We start from the raw sequence: 15,579 nt of genomic DNA, 5'->3' as shown, positions 1-15,579 counted from the left end.
GTTTAATAAGCATGGTTGTGACAAACTATAAGCACCGTAATTAAGGAAATTTAAACTCTTAGTAAATGGGGCACTGAAATCAATTACCAATATTACCGTGGTGAAAACAGATCTAAGCTCTTTAGCTACTTTAATCTACTATTTCAAAATTATATTAAAAGACTTGAAGCTAAACAAATGAAGCAACTCTACTTTTGCAGCAAAGAACAAAGTTACTACTGTGACAGAAACAAGATGGCCTAATGCAAAAGCTTAATTTCTCAAGAAAATAAACATACTACAGACAATATATAAAACCTATTCAAGGACTATGTAGCAACTGACAACAATTTATTCATTCAACATTCATGGAGAGTCTACTAGACGGTAAGTTAAATACCAGTGAAATAAAGAGTAAAATCCACTGCCTATGCTACATGGCTTTACAGTCTAGTGAGGCAGAAAAACTATAAACAAACAAATAATTAAACCACCTAGAAAGCACTAGAGCAAAATCATGCTTTAAATAGGATGATGAAAATCATGCTGCTGATGTGGTAGGTTTTAACTGGGCTATGAACCTAAACTGCAATCCTGTATACGTACATAGTACTTGTTTCATCATTATTTTAAGTATACTTGCCAGATGAAATCTAGAGGTTAAACTTATAGTTCAGTAATACCATAAAATCTAAATTCTATCACGCAAGCTAGCTAGTTCCAAGGTACCACCATGAAACAAAATGTTATGAAATACCAGGCACTTAACTTCACTACTACTACTACTAAGTCGCTTCAGTCGTGTCCGACTCTGTGCTACCCCATAGACGGCAGCCCACCAGGCTCCACCGTCCCTGGGATTCTCCAGGCAAGAACACTGGAGTGGGTTGCCATTTCCTTCCCCAATGCATGAAAGTGAAAACTGAAAGTGAAGTCGCTCAGTTGTGCCCAACTCTCAGCGACCCCATGGACTGCAGCCCACCAGGCTCCTCCGTCCATGGGATTTTCCAGGCAAGAGTACTGGAGTGGGGTGCCATTGCCTATTTAAAGTTTACCTCCCACCTAGCCCCACTGTTTTTTGAGCAAACTCCAGGAGACAGTGAAGGCCAGGAAGCCTGGCATGCTACTGTCCATGTGTTGAGAGTCAGATATGACTTAGCGACTGAACAACACTGTTGTTCAAAGCAGTCAAATGCCTATTTTGCCTTTCCAAACTGCCTTAAAAGTTTCCAAAATTTACAAAAAGACTTTTACATTCTGTCTTACTCCTATCTATTCAATTCTCTTTTTCTGTTAGGACAATAATTTTAATATTATTTCAATTCAAGCTTTCTAAATTTCTCGCATTAAACAGAATTCATCCTACTTGATGAATTTTTAAAATATATATTTTTAAAATATTTTTAAATATTTTTATATTTTTTTAAAATATATATTTTGGCAAAGTGCTTTCCTAAAAGTAATTTTCTTTGTATTGATGATATTCTTACTTCCTTATCAAAACATACCAATTTCAAAAGTTTATGGAATATTTTACACACTTTCAAAAAACCCACCATCATTAAGTCCTATGATCTTCTATGAGAAACACCAAATCAAGAAATATGCTTAAAATTCAACATGACTATTAAACATACAATATGTCCTTGGTTCTTATACTTTCGTTAGTTTTTCAAAGCAAGTCTTACTGAAATAACAAATTTTAATTGTATAAAGTTCTGTATAACAAGATATTCTGATATGTATCAATGCTGGACAGTGAATAAAGAAAGTAATCCAGTTTAATGCTTCAGAATCTCAGCATTCTAACAGAAGAGTTTATGGGTTTTTTTTCCCCTCCTCCACAAATGTGAGACAAGTATGACTAATATACAGATTACAGAAACAAAAACAATTGTCTGGAGCAGCAGTAGAAACAGAATGAAGAAAGCATTAGACCACCAGGTACACCAGAAGTGCAAGGTTTTTTGTTTTTAGTTAATGTCAATAGACGGGGGAAAAAGTTGCAGGAGATAAACCTATGCTTAGTTTTAAATTCTATTTTCTTTAGAAAAAGACAGATGCAATGTCATACCAGCAGATACAACAGAAGTCTAAATCATTGATTTTTGCAGAGAGCAGTCTATCAGGAAACTGACTAGGATATACTCATGCCACAAGAAGTAGGAGAATAAGGTGAGCCTGGAGAGGCAGGTCAGTCCAGGGGAAACTTCTTATGCCTTGTTAAGGACTATGAATCTATCCCATCAACATTAGGATTTAAGTAACACAGTGACATGGTCAAATCTGCATCTTTAAAAAAAGATCTAAGATCAATAACTTTCTATCTTAAGAAATTAGAAAAAGAACAAACAAAATTCAAAGTAAGCAGAAGGGGAAAAAAAGCAGAAATACAATAAAGAACAGGAAAACTATAAAGGAAATTAATGAAACCACAAGTTGGTTTAAAAAAACACAAAACTGCTAAATCTTTAGCTAGACTGACAAAAAAAGCCTCATATTATTATAATCAGGAATAAAAGGGGACTTTACTACACATCTTATAAAAAATTTTTTAAGGATTATAAAGATAATATTATGAATAACTATATGCCAACAAAATTAAAAATCCAGATGAAATGGGCAAATTCTTAGAAACATCCAAAATATAAAAACTGACCCAAGATATAATTTTTCTAAGAGAAAAAAAAAAAAGCCCAATAAAAACATTAAAAGATGCTAATTCATGCTAATTCATAAGGGAAATGCAAATCAAAACCAAAATGAGGTACCATTTCACATCCACTTGGATGGCTATGGGAAAAAAAGGAAGAAGTAGTCTTGGTGAGGATGTGGTAAAATTGGAACCCTCATGTACTGCTAATGGAAATGTAAAATGGTACAGCTACTGTGGGAAACAGTTTGGCAATTCCTCAAAAAGTCACCATAATGAACCAGCAATTCTACCCTACATACACACACAAGACAAATAAAATAAAACCAGTATGTTCACACAAAAACTTGTGTGAAAGTTGACAGCAGTATCAGTCATACTATTCAAGCAGTGGAAACAACCAAATGTCCATCAACTGATGACTGGATAAACCAAATATGGTTTATATCCATATAATGTATATCATCCAACCATTAAAAACAAACAAACAAAAAAGAATGAAGTGTTGATATGCAAGGAGATCCAACCAGTCCATTCTTAAAGAGATCAACCCTGGGATTTCTTTGGAAGGACTGATGCTAAAGCTGAAACTCCAGTACTTTGGCCACCTCATGCGAAGAGTTGACTCATTGGAAAAGACTTTGATGCTGGGAGGGATTGGGGGTAGGAGGAGAAGGGGATGACAGAGGATGAGATGGCTGGATGGCATCACTGACTTGATGGACATGAATCTGAGTGAACTCCAGGAGTTGGTGATGGACAGGGAGGCCTGGCGTGCTGTGACTCACAGCGTTGCAAAAACTCAGACACAACTGAGTGACTGAACTGAACTGAACTGGTAATGTAGATAAACCTTATGTTTAAACACAAAAAATATTAAGTTAAGTAAAGTTAAGTAAAACACAAATTCCCTCTATGTGTAATGCCAAAAACAGGCAAATCTATAGAGACAGAACCCAAATTGAGGGATAGATTTCTCTGGTGGCTCAGTGGTAAAGAATCTGCCTGCCAAGGGGGCTTGATACCTGGTTGGGAAGATCCCCCGGAGAAGGCAATGGCAATCCATGCCAGTATTCTTGCCTGGAGAATCCCATGGACAGAGGACCGAGCAGGCTACAGTCCATGGGGTTGCAAAGAGTTGGAGACACTTACAGAGACAGAAAATAGATTATTGATTGCCAGGATGCAGAGGTGGAAGACAATATACTGGGATTATGAGATTTATTCTGGGACTGATCACATTGTGAATATGGTTGACCCTCAAACAATATGAATTTGAACTGTATGGGTCCACTTACATGTGAATTTTTTTCAGTAGCAAATACTGCAGTACTACACGATCCTTGGCTGAATTCATGGGTGTAAAAATAACTATAGGAAAGAAATCTGTATATGCAGGGCCAACTATAAATGATATGCAAAAATTTTACATGTGAGGAGTGTTAGGGCCCCTAACTCTTGAGATATTCAAGGGCCAACTGTATACCAATAAACCTTTGAACTATATACTTTTAAATGGTTAAAATTGTAACTTTCGTATTAAATAAATTTTATCTCACTGAAGACGCTGGAGGAAGAAGTAAGATACTGAAGAAGTAGACCAAAAGTCATTTACTCTGAAAAAGGATGAAAGTAGGAAAAAGAAATAAGGGAGTATAATTTTACACATACATGCAAAACAACTAAGCAAAGGAATTATAAACAAAATGCAGGGTAGTCGTTAACCGTGGGGAATGCAACGGTGAAGAGTATTCAACAGTGCTGGTAACATTCTATTTCTTAAACTGGCAGCAAATTCCTGAGTGCTCAAGTTGAAAAAGGGTCTATGAAAATAAGGCAAAATATTATCAGGTGTTATATCTGTAATAAATTCATGATGTCTGTACTTTTCTATAAATGTGAAATATTTTATAAATTTATTAAAAAGATAAAGGAGAATGATATAATGGAATACAAAAAGCTTCAAAACAGAGTGACCAACAATATCTCTGCAATAAAATCAAGTAAGATAAAAACCTGACTCTCTCCTGGAATTGGCAATCCAGAACGGGTCACCAGTAATTTAAGAGAGAAAAGTTAACCAAAAAGGTGCAGCAAAGCCAAAATTATTCAACAAATACATGTACTAGCAAAGCCTAACCTCGAAAATGATTTAAGCAACACCTTCTTAAAGTACAGTAGAATAATTTTAAGCGAATATGGTATGCAGAATACTACCCCCCCAAAAAAGTACCCATGCCTTATGTCCACAACCTATGAATGTGTTAGCTTAAACGGCAAGAGACTATACAAATGTATGTAACTTAAGGACCCAGAGAAGCAGAACTGTCTGGGTCAACCCCATATAATCAGAGTCCTCACAAAGTGTATCTGAGAACCAGAGAGACTGAAACATGAGAGACTCCCCACAAAACTGATGGTTGCGAACACAGAAGCCACAGGGTAAGGAGAGCAGGCACTGCCCCAAAGCTGGAAAATATAAGGACACAGATCTTCCTATACAGATTTGAAAAAGGAACAAAGCCTGCCCACACCTTAATAGACCCAGTAAGGTTCATGTCAGACTTCTACAGCACTATAATAAATGTGTGTTGTTTTCAGTTTCTGATAATTTTTTAGAACCACAGAAAACAAACCTAAGAAGAATAAAATGGAATGTAAATTCTTTTTCTTTCCTCCTCTGGTGACAAGTCTCAAGCTTTTTACTCCTTGATGTTCAATATAATGAAGAAGAAAAAATTTTAAAGCTAACATTTGACACCTCATATCCATTAGGATGGTTACTATCAAAAAAAAAACCAAGAAAACAAGTGTTGGCAAGGATATTAAGACATTGGAACCCTTAACACTGTTGGTGGGAATGTAAAGTGGTACAGCAACTATGGAAAATGGTATAATAGCTTCTCAAAAATTAAAAATATAACTATGTAAAAAATAAATAAGCTACAAAGATCTATTATACAGCACAAGAAATATAGCCAATAATGTATTAATAACTTTAATGGGGTATAATCTATAAACATTCATTCTGAAACATTCTGTTATATACCTGAAACTACCAAACTGTTGTAAATTTAAACAAGTATTGCAAATACTTAAATTTTAAAAAATTTAGATAAATGCATAAGTGGTATGTTCATATGATGCAGTGTTAATACTATTCAGTCTTAAAAAGGAAGGAAATTCCAACACATGCTATAACATGGATGAATCTTGATTATATGATCCTAAGTGAAATAAGTTCGTCACAAAAAAGATAAATATTATATGATTCTATTCACATGAGGTATCTATAGTAGTCAAATTCATACACAGTAAAATGGTGGTTGTCAGGGTCTGAGGAGGCAGGGAATGGGGAGCTACGGTTTTATCACTATAGTTTCAGTTTTAACACTGAAAAATTCTGGAGATTGCTTGTACAACACTGTGAAAATATTTAACACTAACTGCACAATTGAAAAAGGTTAAAATGGAAAATTTTTTATTATGTGTATTTTACTACACTTTAAAAAAAGATAAGACTTGAAAAAAAAAGAAAACACAAACATATGGATATTTCCAACTAAGTCCAAACAACTCTCCTTCAATCCTCCATAGGCTAAATATCACTAGGTGCCAATTCTACACTTATCTTTACAACTGAAAATATACATCCAGAGTGATTCCACAAGAAAACAAAAGACATCAATTTGGAAGGGAAAAAAATAAAACCATCGCTATTTACAGATGGTATGCTGTTACACACTACATTAAGTCCACTACTATGAACTTTCAAGTTGTAAACTTTCAAAAATGCAAATGTGCATGCATGTAAGTTAGTTCACATGTCTGGCATGAACTACTGTGCTTTCCAAGGTAATGTACTCTAAGATTAAAAATATTTTATTTTTGTGTTTGCTTTTTTATTATTTGTGAGAAAAGTATTATAAACCTATTACAGCACAGTACTATGTAGCAGACTGTGGTAGTTGGGTACCAAGGCTCACTTTGTTGGGACTTATAAACACACTTAAACGTATAAATGTACTCTTAAAATGGAACTCCTTTGGATGTAGGGAACTTACTGTATAGACAGCTCTAGATACTTCACCACAAAAATGTTAAAATGAATAAACAAATTCAATAATGCTGCAGGATATAAAATTAACATACAAAATCAGTCACATTTCTATACACTGATAACAAACTAAACAATAAAACAATCCCACTAACAACTGCATTATAAAGAATAAAATACCCAGGAACAAATTAAATCGAGGAGGTGAAAGACCTCTACACTGAGAAATAAAAGGCATTAATGAAAGAAGTTGAAGGCACAAATAATGTAAAGATAGTCCATATTTATGAACTGGAAGAATTAATGTTAAAATGTCCATACTACCCAAAGCAAGCTACAGACTCCGTGTATCCATATCAAGATTCCAATGGTATTTTTCACAGAAATAGGAAAAAAAAAAAATTAAATTTGTATGGAACCACAAAAGGCCCCAAACAGCAAAAGCAATGAGAAAGAACAAACCTGGAGGAATCATGTACCCTAATTTCAACTATATTACAAAACTATAGTAATCAAAGTAGTATGGTATTAGCATAAAAACAGATATACAGATCAGTGCAACAGAATAGGGAGCCCAGAAATAAACCCTAGCATATATGCTCAAGTTGTGACAAAAGAACCAAGAACATAAAATGGGGAAAGGATAGTCTCTGCAATGAATGGTGCTGGGAAAACTGGACATCCGTATGCAAAAAGATGAACCTGGATCTTATAGTCTACACAAAACCCAACTCAAAATGGATTAAAGACTTGAAACTATAAAAGTCCTAGAAGAAAACACAGGTGATAAGCTCCTTGATACTGGTCTTGGCTATGATTTTTTGGATTTGATAACCAATAACAAGGATCAGCATTCCTGGTGAAGCCACTATGGAACACTGTTTGGAGGTTCTTTTTAAAAAATCAAAGGCTAACGTATGGATCCATTTCTGGGCATTTATTTAAAGAAGACAAAAACACTTAATCCAGAAAGGTATGTGTACCCCACCATGTTCACTGCAGCATTATTTACAAAACCCAAGACATGGAAACAACCTAAATGAGCATCAGTAAATGGGGAGGAATGGGTAATGGCGGTCAAAAGGTACCAACTTCCAGTCATAAAATAACCCAAGATTTTAAAGGAAATCCATGTTCACTGTATTACTCCATGACATTAGCTTCATTCACCATGCAGAGAAACAGGACAACTGCCCCATTAAATTAATATAACCAGTATTTTGTCAGTTACTAAAGGCAAAGGATTTCTGTGGCACTGACAGTATTTACCTTTTTTTTTAAACCCCATCTAGTCAAAGCTATGATTTTTCCAGTAGTCATGTATGGATGTGAGAGTTGGACTATAAAGAAGGCTGAGCACCAAAGAAGTGATGCTTTTGAACTGTGGTGTTGGAGAAGACTTTTGAGAGTCCCCTGGACTGCAAGGAGATCCAACCAGTTCATCCTAAAGGAAATCAGTCCTGAATATTCATTGCAAGGACTGATGCTAAAGCTGAAACTCAAATACTATGGCCACCTGATGTGAAGAACTGACTCATTAGAAAAGACCCTGATACTGGGAAAGATTGAAGGCAGGAGGAGAAGGCGACAACAGAGAACTGAGATGGTTGGGTGGTATCACTGGCTCGATGGACATGAGTTTGAGTAAACTCTGGGAGCTGGTTATGGACAGGAGGTCTGGTGTGCTGCAGTCCACGGGGTTGCAAAGAGTCGGACATGACTGAGTGAGTGAACTGATTACTCTTCAAATTTTCAGAATACTTCTAGAATAAATTAATATTACTTATTACTTATAATAATAATTACTAATATTCCAGAATTTAAAAAACAAGTTAAATTTATGTATGTAAACTGAAAATGATGTTTTTATACTTTCCTATCAAAGAATGGTAATATATTCACTTTACTCTAAAGAAGGTTGCTAATCCCCTTTCCTCTGGATACAAATGTTCAAGAGTTCCTTTTTATCTGGAGTATTTATTCTAAGAGCTCACAGTTCCAAGTTACACAGGAAAGCAGGAGTTATCTTTTAAAAGCACCCATTAATATAATGCTCATTATGGGGTCGCCATCCCAACCACTTCCACCCTCAAATCAAAGAGTGTCCTTCCTTATTCACCATGGAAGTCTCTTGCTGGCTATACATTCGTAAACATGTTACAGTTTAATCCAAATACAATGCAAATCAATGGCAAATTAAATGACATTAGTAAAACATTCAAGACTTCATGAAGTTAATGAAAATGTGCTGGGAAAACTGCCTGGAATCATACAAACAGTACTGAACAAATAAGTTTGTCAATTAATGACTAAAAATGAAAATCAACAAAAGGTGACAGTAGATTCAAGAGGTTTATTTTTTTGAACATCAAAAAATTAAGGTTCTTGGAACTGAAGAAACTCAAACATTTTTGCAAAATTTTATCTTAAAAGTAAGAAAAAACTAACGGTAGCATCTGCCTTAATATTATGATTTCAGAACCTAATCCTATAAAAGATTCAAGTCTCCTATAAAAATACTGGTCCCAAATTGGGCATAATCTAAAAGACTTTTTTTTTTAAGTCGCTTACTCGTGTCTGACTCTTTGTGACCCCATGGACTATACAGTCCATGGAATTCTCCAGGCCAGTATACTACAGTGGGCTGTTCCCTTCTCCAGGGTATCTTCCCAATCCAGGTCTTCAAGGGATCTCCAGGGGATCATTCCCAATCCAGGTCTCCCATATTGCAGGCAGATTCTTTACCAGCTGAGCCATGAGGGAAGCCCAAGAATACTCGAGAGGGCAGCCTATCCCTTCTCCAGAGATATTCCTAACCCAGGAATTGAACCGGGGTCTCCTATACTGCAGGTGGATTCTTTACCAGGTGAGCTACCAGGGAAGCCCACTTATCCTTTGTTTAATCACTCAATGAAACAGAGAAGTAGAATAATGAAAGTATTATGTTTTTAACCCTAAAATGAAATTCACGTTCATGGTTGCAAAACATCAGTTAATTCCTGAAGAAGAAGCCAATAATCAACTGCACTAGTAAGAAAAGTTCAAAAGAACCAGGAAAAAAAATTTTTGCAAAACTAGAAAAAAGACTTTAATAAAGGAAGAACAACACTATCACCATTTTGCCTTACAAAGAGACAGTAAAAGCCAAACTGATGAACGAAGTTGACCTATTATCTTCCTATAGGCAATCTACAAAAAGTTTCACTGTGGTGCTGAACAATTGATTCAGAGGCAGGTTTCATTTCATCAATAGAACATGCAAGCTTTCAACTGGGATTCTCAACAAAAGGCAACCTTTGTAATAAATGAACCACCAGAGAAGATTCTAATAAAACTTACCATTGTGTATTGCATTCAGCAACTCTGAGAAAGCTTTTAAGTAAGGAAAAAAGGACTTCAGGTTAAGATCATTCTCAAACACACAAAAGAAATACATAGGTATAGACTGAATTAGTATAATAAAATCTCAATAAGTCTATCATGTATCATTACTTAAATCATTACAAGGTTGTCTCAGTTTCCACACAGTATGAATTTCTAGATATTGTATTTCATTTGCCAATATATTATCTACTAAATTTGTATGCCAGATATACTGTCATAATGATGATAAATTTCCTTAGTAAAAATATATGTAAAGCTACTTTTAAAAAGACATTTAGTAGTCTAATGTCTTTCTTGCTGAAAGTCAGTAACAGTAAGATACAATTCTACATAGGTAAATCCACCTTTGGTCACACTTAACAATATTTATAATTTAAAAAAAAAACAAAACTCATTTTAACATCTAGCCTGATCAAACATTCTCATTTCCTAGACTTTAGAACAACAGTCTCAACATATGAAGTGGTCTAAGCAAAAAATGCTATCTAATGCCAATATACATATATGAACATTAAGATTAGTGAAAACCAAAATATTGAAAATATTACTTCACTGGGGAACAAAAGTCACAATTTCGCAACAGAAGCACCATATTAAAAGGCCAGCAATCAACAAAATTTGGTCACAATTTCACTGTAATATGGATTCTGAACACAGGTCAGACAAAACAGCAAGTTAATCTATCACTGTAGGAGAAACCTACATGATTAAGAATCAACTGCATTTTAGAAAATTAAAACTTAAGGGTTCAGAGGTGGTGTAATACACTAGAAAAAGCACTCGAGTAGAAGTCAAAAAGCCTGGGTTACCAACCCAGTTCGACAACTTACTAGTTGTTGGACAAGCTCCATCATGCCGATACTGCATGGAAATTTCTGTTGGGAGGGAGGAGAAAGGAAATCAGCAAAGAAGTTGCCAGTGACTTAAGGGTAGAAAAGAAAGGGGCCAGAAAAACAGGAAAATATTCATCCAAAGTCTAGCTGAGAAGGGGAAACAGAACTGTGTGAACAGAAATTATAAGCCAGTAATTGGGACGTCAGGGGTACAAGGACCAAACAGAATGTAATTCTCACAATCTTAACAGGACAGTGTAGAAATATGTGTGCATGCATATGTGGGCAAAGAATGAGGAAAAGACATACGGGCTTACAAACGAATCTGTGTAACAAATGTTTTAAGAATAAATAGATACACTACTATGAGGAAATATAGTTAGGTAATGTGATAAATTTTATATAATTCATTAGATGAGAACAATGTATCAAAAATATCTGAATGCTGTATTCAATTAGAAACTGTAATTTAAGTATGAAAATTTAGTTTATATCTGAGCAGAAATCCATTATGACTTACTGTTATGTAAGTTTTATATAACTTACAGTTATGTAAAACTCATTAAACTACACTCAGCTTATTATCTTGTATCTTTCATTTTTGATGATTATAATGAACAAGCAATTACTTTTATTCCTTTATTCCTTCCTTATGAAGAGAACTAGCAGAGGGTGACATGAGGAAATAAAACACTGCTAAAAGGAAAATCTGCTCAGAAATTGGGAGTCAATTTCTATATGATATTCCAAATAAAAAAATAATTGATAAAGCCAGGACTAAGGGAAAGCTGTGACTCAAAAGACCTGGCCTACTAATCTGCAAACAACTGTTATTCACGTATGGTCACCACCACTGGCCAGTTATTTTTAAAGAAGGGATATCTGGGAATTCTCTGGATATTATGTTAACCAAAAACATGTACCAGAGAGCCTTCCAGGCAACCATCATTCACGCATCTACCTCAAAAGTCAAGTCTAATCATGAGCCCACTCTGAATAATTTGAAATTAAAAAGTAAGACAAAGCAATCACTATAATGTTAAAGAAACTGATATGAGATACAGTTTAAAGATCAAACATTTGGGCCAGTTTAGTTTAAGTCCTTTCCAAATAACCCAAGAAGATGAGCCACTGTGGGAGAATTTGCCACCTTAATGTTTCATTAACAAATGCAATACAAGTGAGATTTTAAAAGGCTACTGAAGAGATAGACATGCTATGTTCTAGAGAAATGGTATCTGCTTGGAATGGTGCTAAAAATAATCAAAGGACCTTGTGCAGAAAGATTTTGTCAATGGGAAATAAACTGGAATATGGCTATTCTGGCTTTTGATATAATATTTTTATAGAAAGATAGCCATAACATAGGGCCAGAAATTTTCATGTCATCAAAGACACAAAAAAAATCAGGATTTTCTAAGAAAACAGATTCCAAGATATTCACTGGTCTTAGCCGTATCCAGTATCTTCTTCATTTATAATCCAATATAATCAATGTATACAAAATCATTAACCTAAGTCATTAAGATAGATGTGAATTATGTTCACTAACTGTATCTACTCCCTGGTTTACAGTACTGCATTACTAACTCTACTCTTATGAGTCTACTATAATAATACTTTATATCTTTATGATTCCCTTATTTGCTTACAGAACCAGTCTGTTTTTAATTAAAATATTTTATCAGAAAAAGACTTCAAAGTTTCACTTTACCAATATAAGTAGATATGACATAAATAGGATCCCTTTCAAAGTTACATGGGGCTCAAGTCAAACTTTCATAAACTTTGTATTTCAGTAGAAACCAAAAGAAACTTCTAGAGGTGATTTACTCATATTAATAACTTATCTTTGTGATTATCTTTTAAGAGCTTAAGAATAATAAGTATACAGCATCACAACAGAATGACTGCCTTTCCAGAATCTCTTTTTACAGCATTTATTACCACTAAAGAATTCCATCACTGAAAGATTTCAGGTATCTTAACTGAGAAAGGCATGACAGCACTCTATTAAAGAATGAGCGACTAAGATTGAAAAAAACAAACAGGGAAGAATATACTCTGAAAGGGCAGAGAATGCCCAAAGTAAAGAAATTAATGCTAAACTACTGACTCTTTATCAGTAGTTTTAATGAATACCAAATTTTTCTCAGAAAAAATAACATGTTGATTTCTGTGAAGAAAAAAGTGCTAACTTTCATTTTAGTAAATCCTAAATTCTCCTACTGTGATTGAGATAAACAGGAAAACAATAAAGGACAAATATAACGTGTCAATTCATCCAAAACTGTCAATGTTTTCAACATCCTAACTTTCAACATTTCAAAAGACCAGGTACCTGTTAATACCTCATAAGAATATATGTAGGAAAGAACTCAATCAAAAGTTTAATATAATCTATAAGCCAAAACTTACAACCTTGAGTAAATTTTGTGCAAGTCACTATAAAACAGTAGTCATTTAACGGGATGTACTGTGATTTATTTTAATAGAAATCTTACAATACAAATCCTCCATCACTCCAGTTTAGAGGTGTTTTTTGGGTTTCTATTCTGACTGGATCTAGGCCTCCTAGAATACATATCTCGACACATATGCTCTACTGTAATTTGAACATGTCAAGAGAGAACTTGGACTACTCTTAAAATGCTATTTCTAACAATTTTAAGAGAATCACATCATAAGGACTTAATTGTACATCTGCTTTATATCTTAGTGGTGGTAAAGAGGAAAAACAACTACCACAACAATGGCAGCTGTCCTGTCTATTTCATAAGGTTGTTCTAAGGATCAACTGAGATGGTCATTAAAGAGTTCTTTAGAAACTCTTAGGTGCTCCAAGATATACAAGATATCATTACTAGAAGTTCAGACTTACTCTCCATAAACCCATCCTGCCCTGTTTAATCAACGTTACTTCTATCCCACAAACACAAGCTTCTTGTTTTTATAAAGTTTATCCTTCAAATATACCTTAACTTTCTTTTCTGATAATAATGCTGGGCTTCTTTATCTGCCAACTCCAAAGAACAATACAAATTTCATTTTGTCCATGGTCTTTTCCAGCTAATTATATATCCTAAAACTAGCCTGTAATACTACATGAAAAGCTTTTAAAAAAATAATTTCACTGACAACCTGGTAAAAACTCTTGAAAGACAAGTACAAAACTACACAGGATACTACTAAACACATGGTACATTCTCAGTGATCACTAATTACTAACAGTCTTCACTCTTTTTTCTTTTTAATGTTTAGCACTTAATTTGTTCAAAGCACTAGCTAGCAGTGGAGACAGTAATGAACATGGCAAACACAGGCCCTAACCTGCTGGAGCTAGGGTTCCAGTGCATGGTACAGCTCACCTTATAGTTAACAGCTGTATACAAGGTTGCCTGCATTGTTACTCGCACATGAATCTTTTAAAGAGAACATCATGAAAGACTCTTGGTAACACACTGCACAGTACATATTCCTTCTATGACTTATTTATACAGGATAAAGTTTTCAGCTTGTACAATTACTAAGTGACTTCTCAATCTAAAATTAGTGCAAAAGTAAAATTAACATTTTCATACTAGTAGGAGGTAGTACTTACTGCAAGTTAAAATTATTGGCTCAAATTTTCTTATTGATCCCATTGCTTAAAGTATGACCAACAGCGTACTACCATGGTTTTAGACCCTCATCAACAAACACCCCTTAAATTTTATAAGTTACTGGAGTCAAGGAAAATGCATAGTTCCACCACTGAGAGCTGTGAGAATTCTGTTTATATTTCTTCTTCTATATAATGAGCAATAATATTCTATGGAAGCCAGTGTGCAGCACAAGCTAAGTTTCAACAGCAGTTAGCAATCTTAACTTATGGTAAGAAGACTTAATTCCTAAATATTCATGGCATTCAGCTAGCATTTCTTAGGTAAGAATAGACTTTTTAGAACTAAGCTTATCAATGAGAAAAGGCTCTGATCTAATCATAAAACTTTTATTAAAATGTATAAGATTAAATAATATATTACCTCAAATAGTTTTAAACAATCTTACTCCATAATAATAGCTTTAACAAGATCGATACAATCTTCAAAGTGATTTAAAAATACAGATTTAAGGGGGAAAAAAATCCTGACAAGTCTAAACTTCGTGAAATATTTATGGGAATTTCTCCCTAAATTTCTGTTTTACCTACTGGTGAGGTAAAAGGGATATAATTCATATTTTTCTGCCACAAACACTGCTCTCTCAATGTAATCACTATGTAAAGAATATGATTTCCACACCTAAAACCTCCCTAAATCAGTAACACATAGCAAAATCTTTTCAAGAGTGTAAACTGGTATTTTAAGTCCATTAATTTGAGGATGTGTATTTCAGCTGGCATCCAAATGCCATTTCTGAAATTTAGTTAACTCTCAGACTGTGCCCCTATGGATAGGACACTGGTGAGGATCTCCTCCTAAGAGCAAATTTACACCTAATTTTCTGTCTGTTACTTACCTGATTTCTGTGCCTCCTGGCTAAAGAAAAACATAAACTAAAAAATTTTTTCCAAGGAAATCTGTGTAAATTTATTTTTTGTGACCAGGGGCTACAACTATCTGCTAAGCTCTTCTGGTCTCAAAGCAAATATACTATATAAATAAAACATATATTCAAGGGTGCAAAATATT

The 15,579-nt window shown here is 34.4% G+C and overlaps 1 protein-coding gene across 49 annotated transcripts in view; it reads right to left on the bottom strand.

The window, feature by feature from the left end:
- MLLT10 (MLLT10 histone lysine methyltransferase DOT1L cofactor) overlaps positions 1-15,579 on the bottom strand; it is a 213,522-nt gene that overhangs the window by 48,252 nt on the left and 149,691 nt on the right. For 23 of the 49 annotated variants that reach the window (XM_027976600.3, XM_027976601.3, XM_027976602.3 and 20 more), the window contains 2 exons: positions 10,904-10,948; positions 10,029-10,061 (listed from right to left, as the gene is read on the bottom strand). The exons of 11 other annotated variants lie outside the window; for them this stretch is intronic. In XM_027976600.3, coding sequence (XP_027832401.1) covers positions 10,029-10,061; positions 10,904-10,948 — 78 coding nt within the window. The remainder of the gene's footprint in view (positions 1-10,028; positions 10,062-10,903; positions 10,949-15,579) is intronic. 15 more of the 49 variants (XM_060397277.1, XM_060397283.1, XM_060397300.1 and 12 more) reach the window with 1 other exon arrangement.

The sequence above is a fragment of the Ovis aries genome, chromosome 13 (genome assembly GCF_016772045.2).
Source record: "Ovis aries strain OAR_USU_Benz2616 breed Rambouillet chromosome 13, ARS-UI_Ramb_v3.0, whole genome shotgun sequence".
Classification (NCBI taxonomy): Eukaryota; Metazoa; Chordata; class Mammalia; order Artiodactyla; family Bovidae; genus Ovis; species Ovis aries.
Note: the sequence above shows the minus strand (reverse complement) of the source record. Positions and strands in the feature narration are given on the sequence as shown.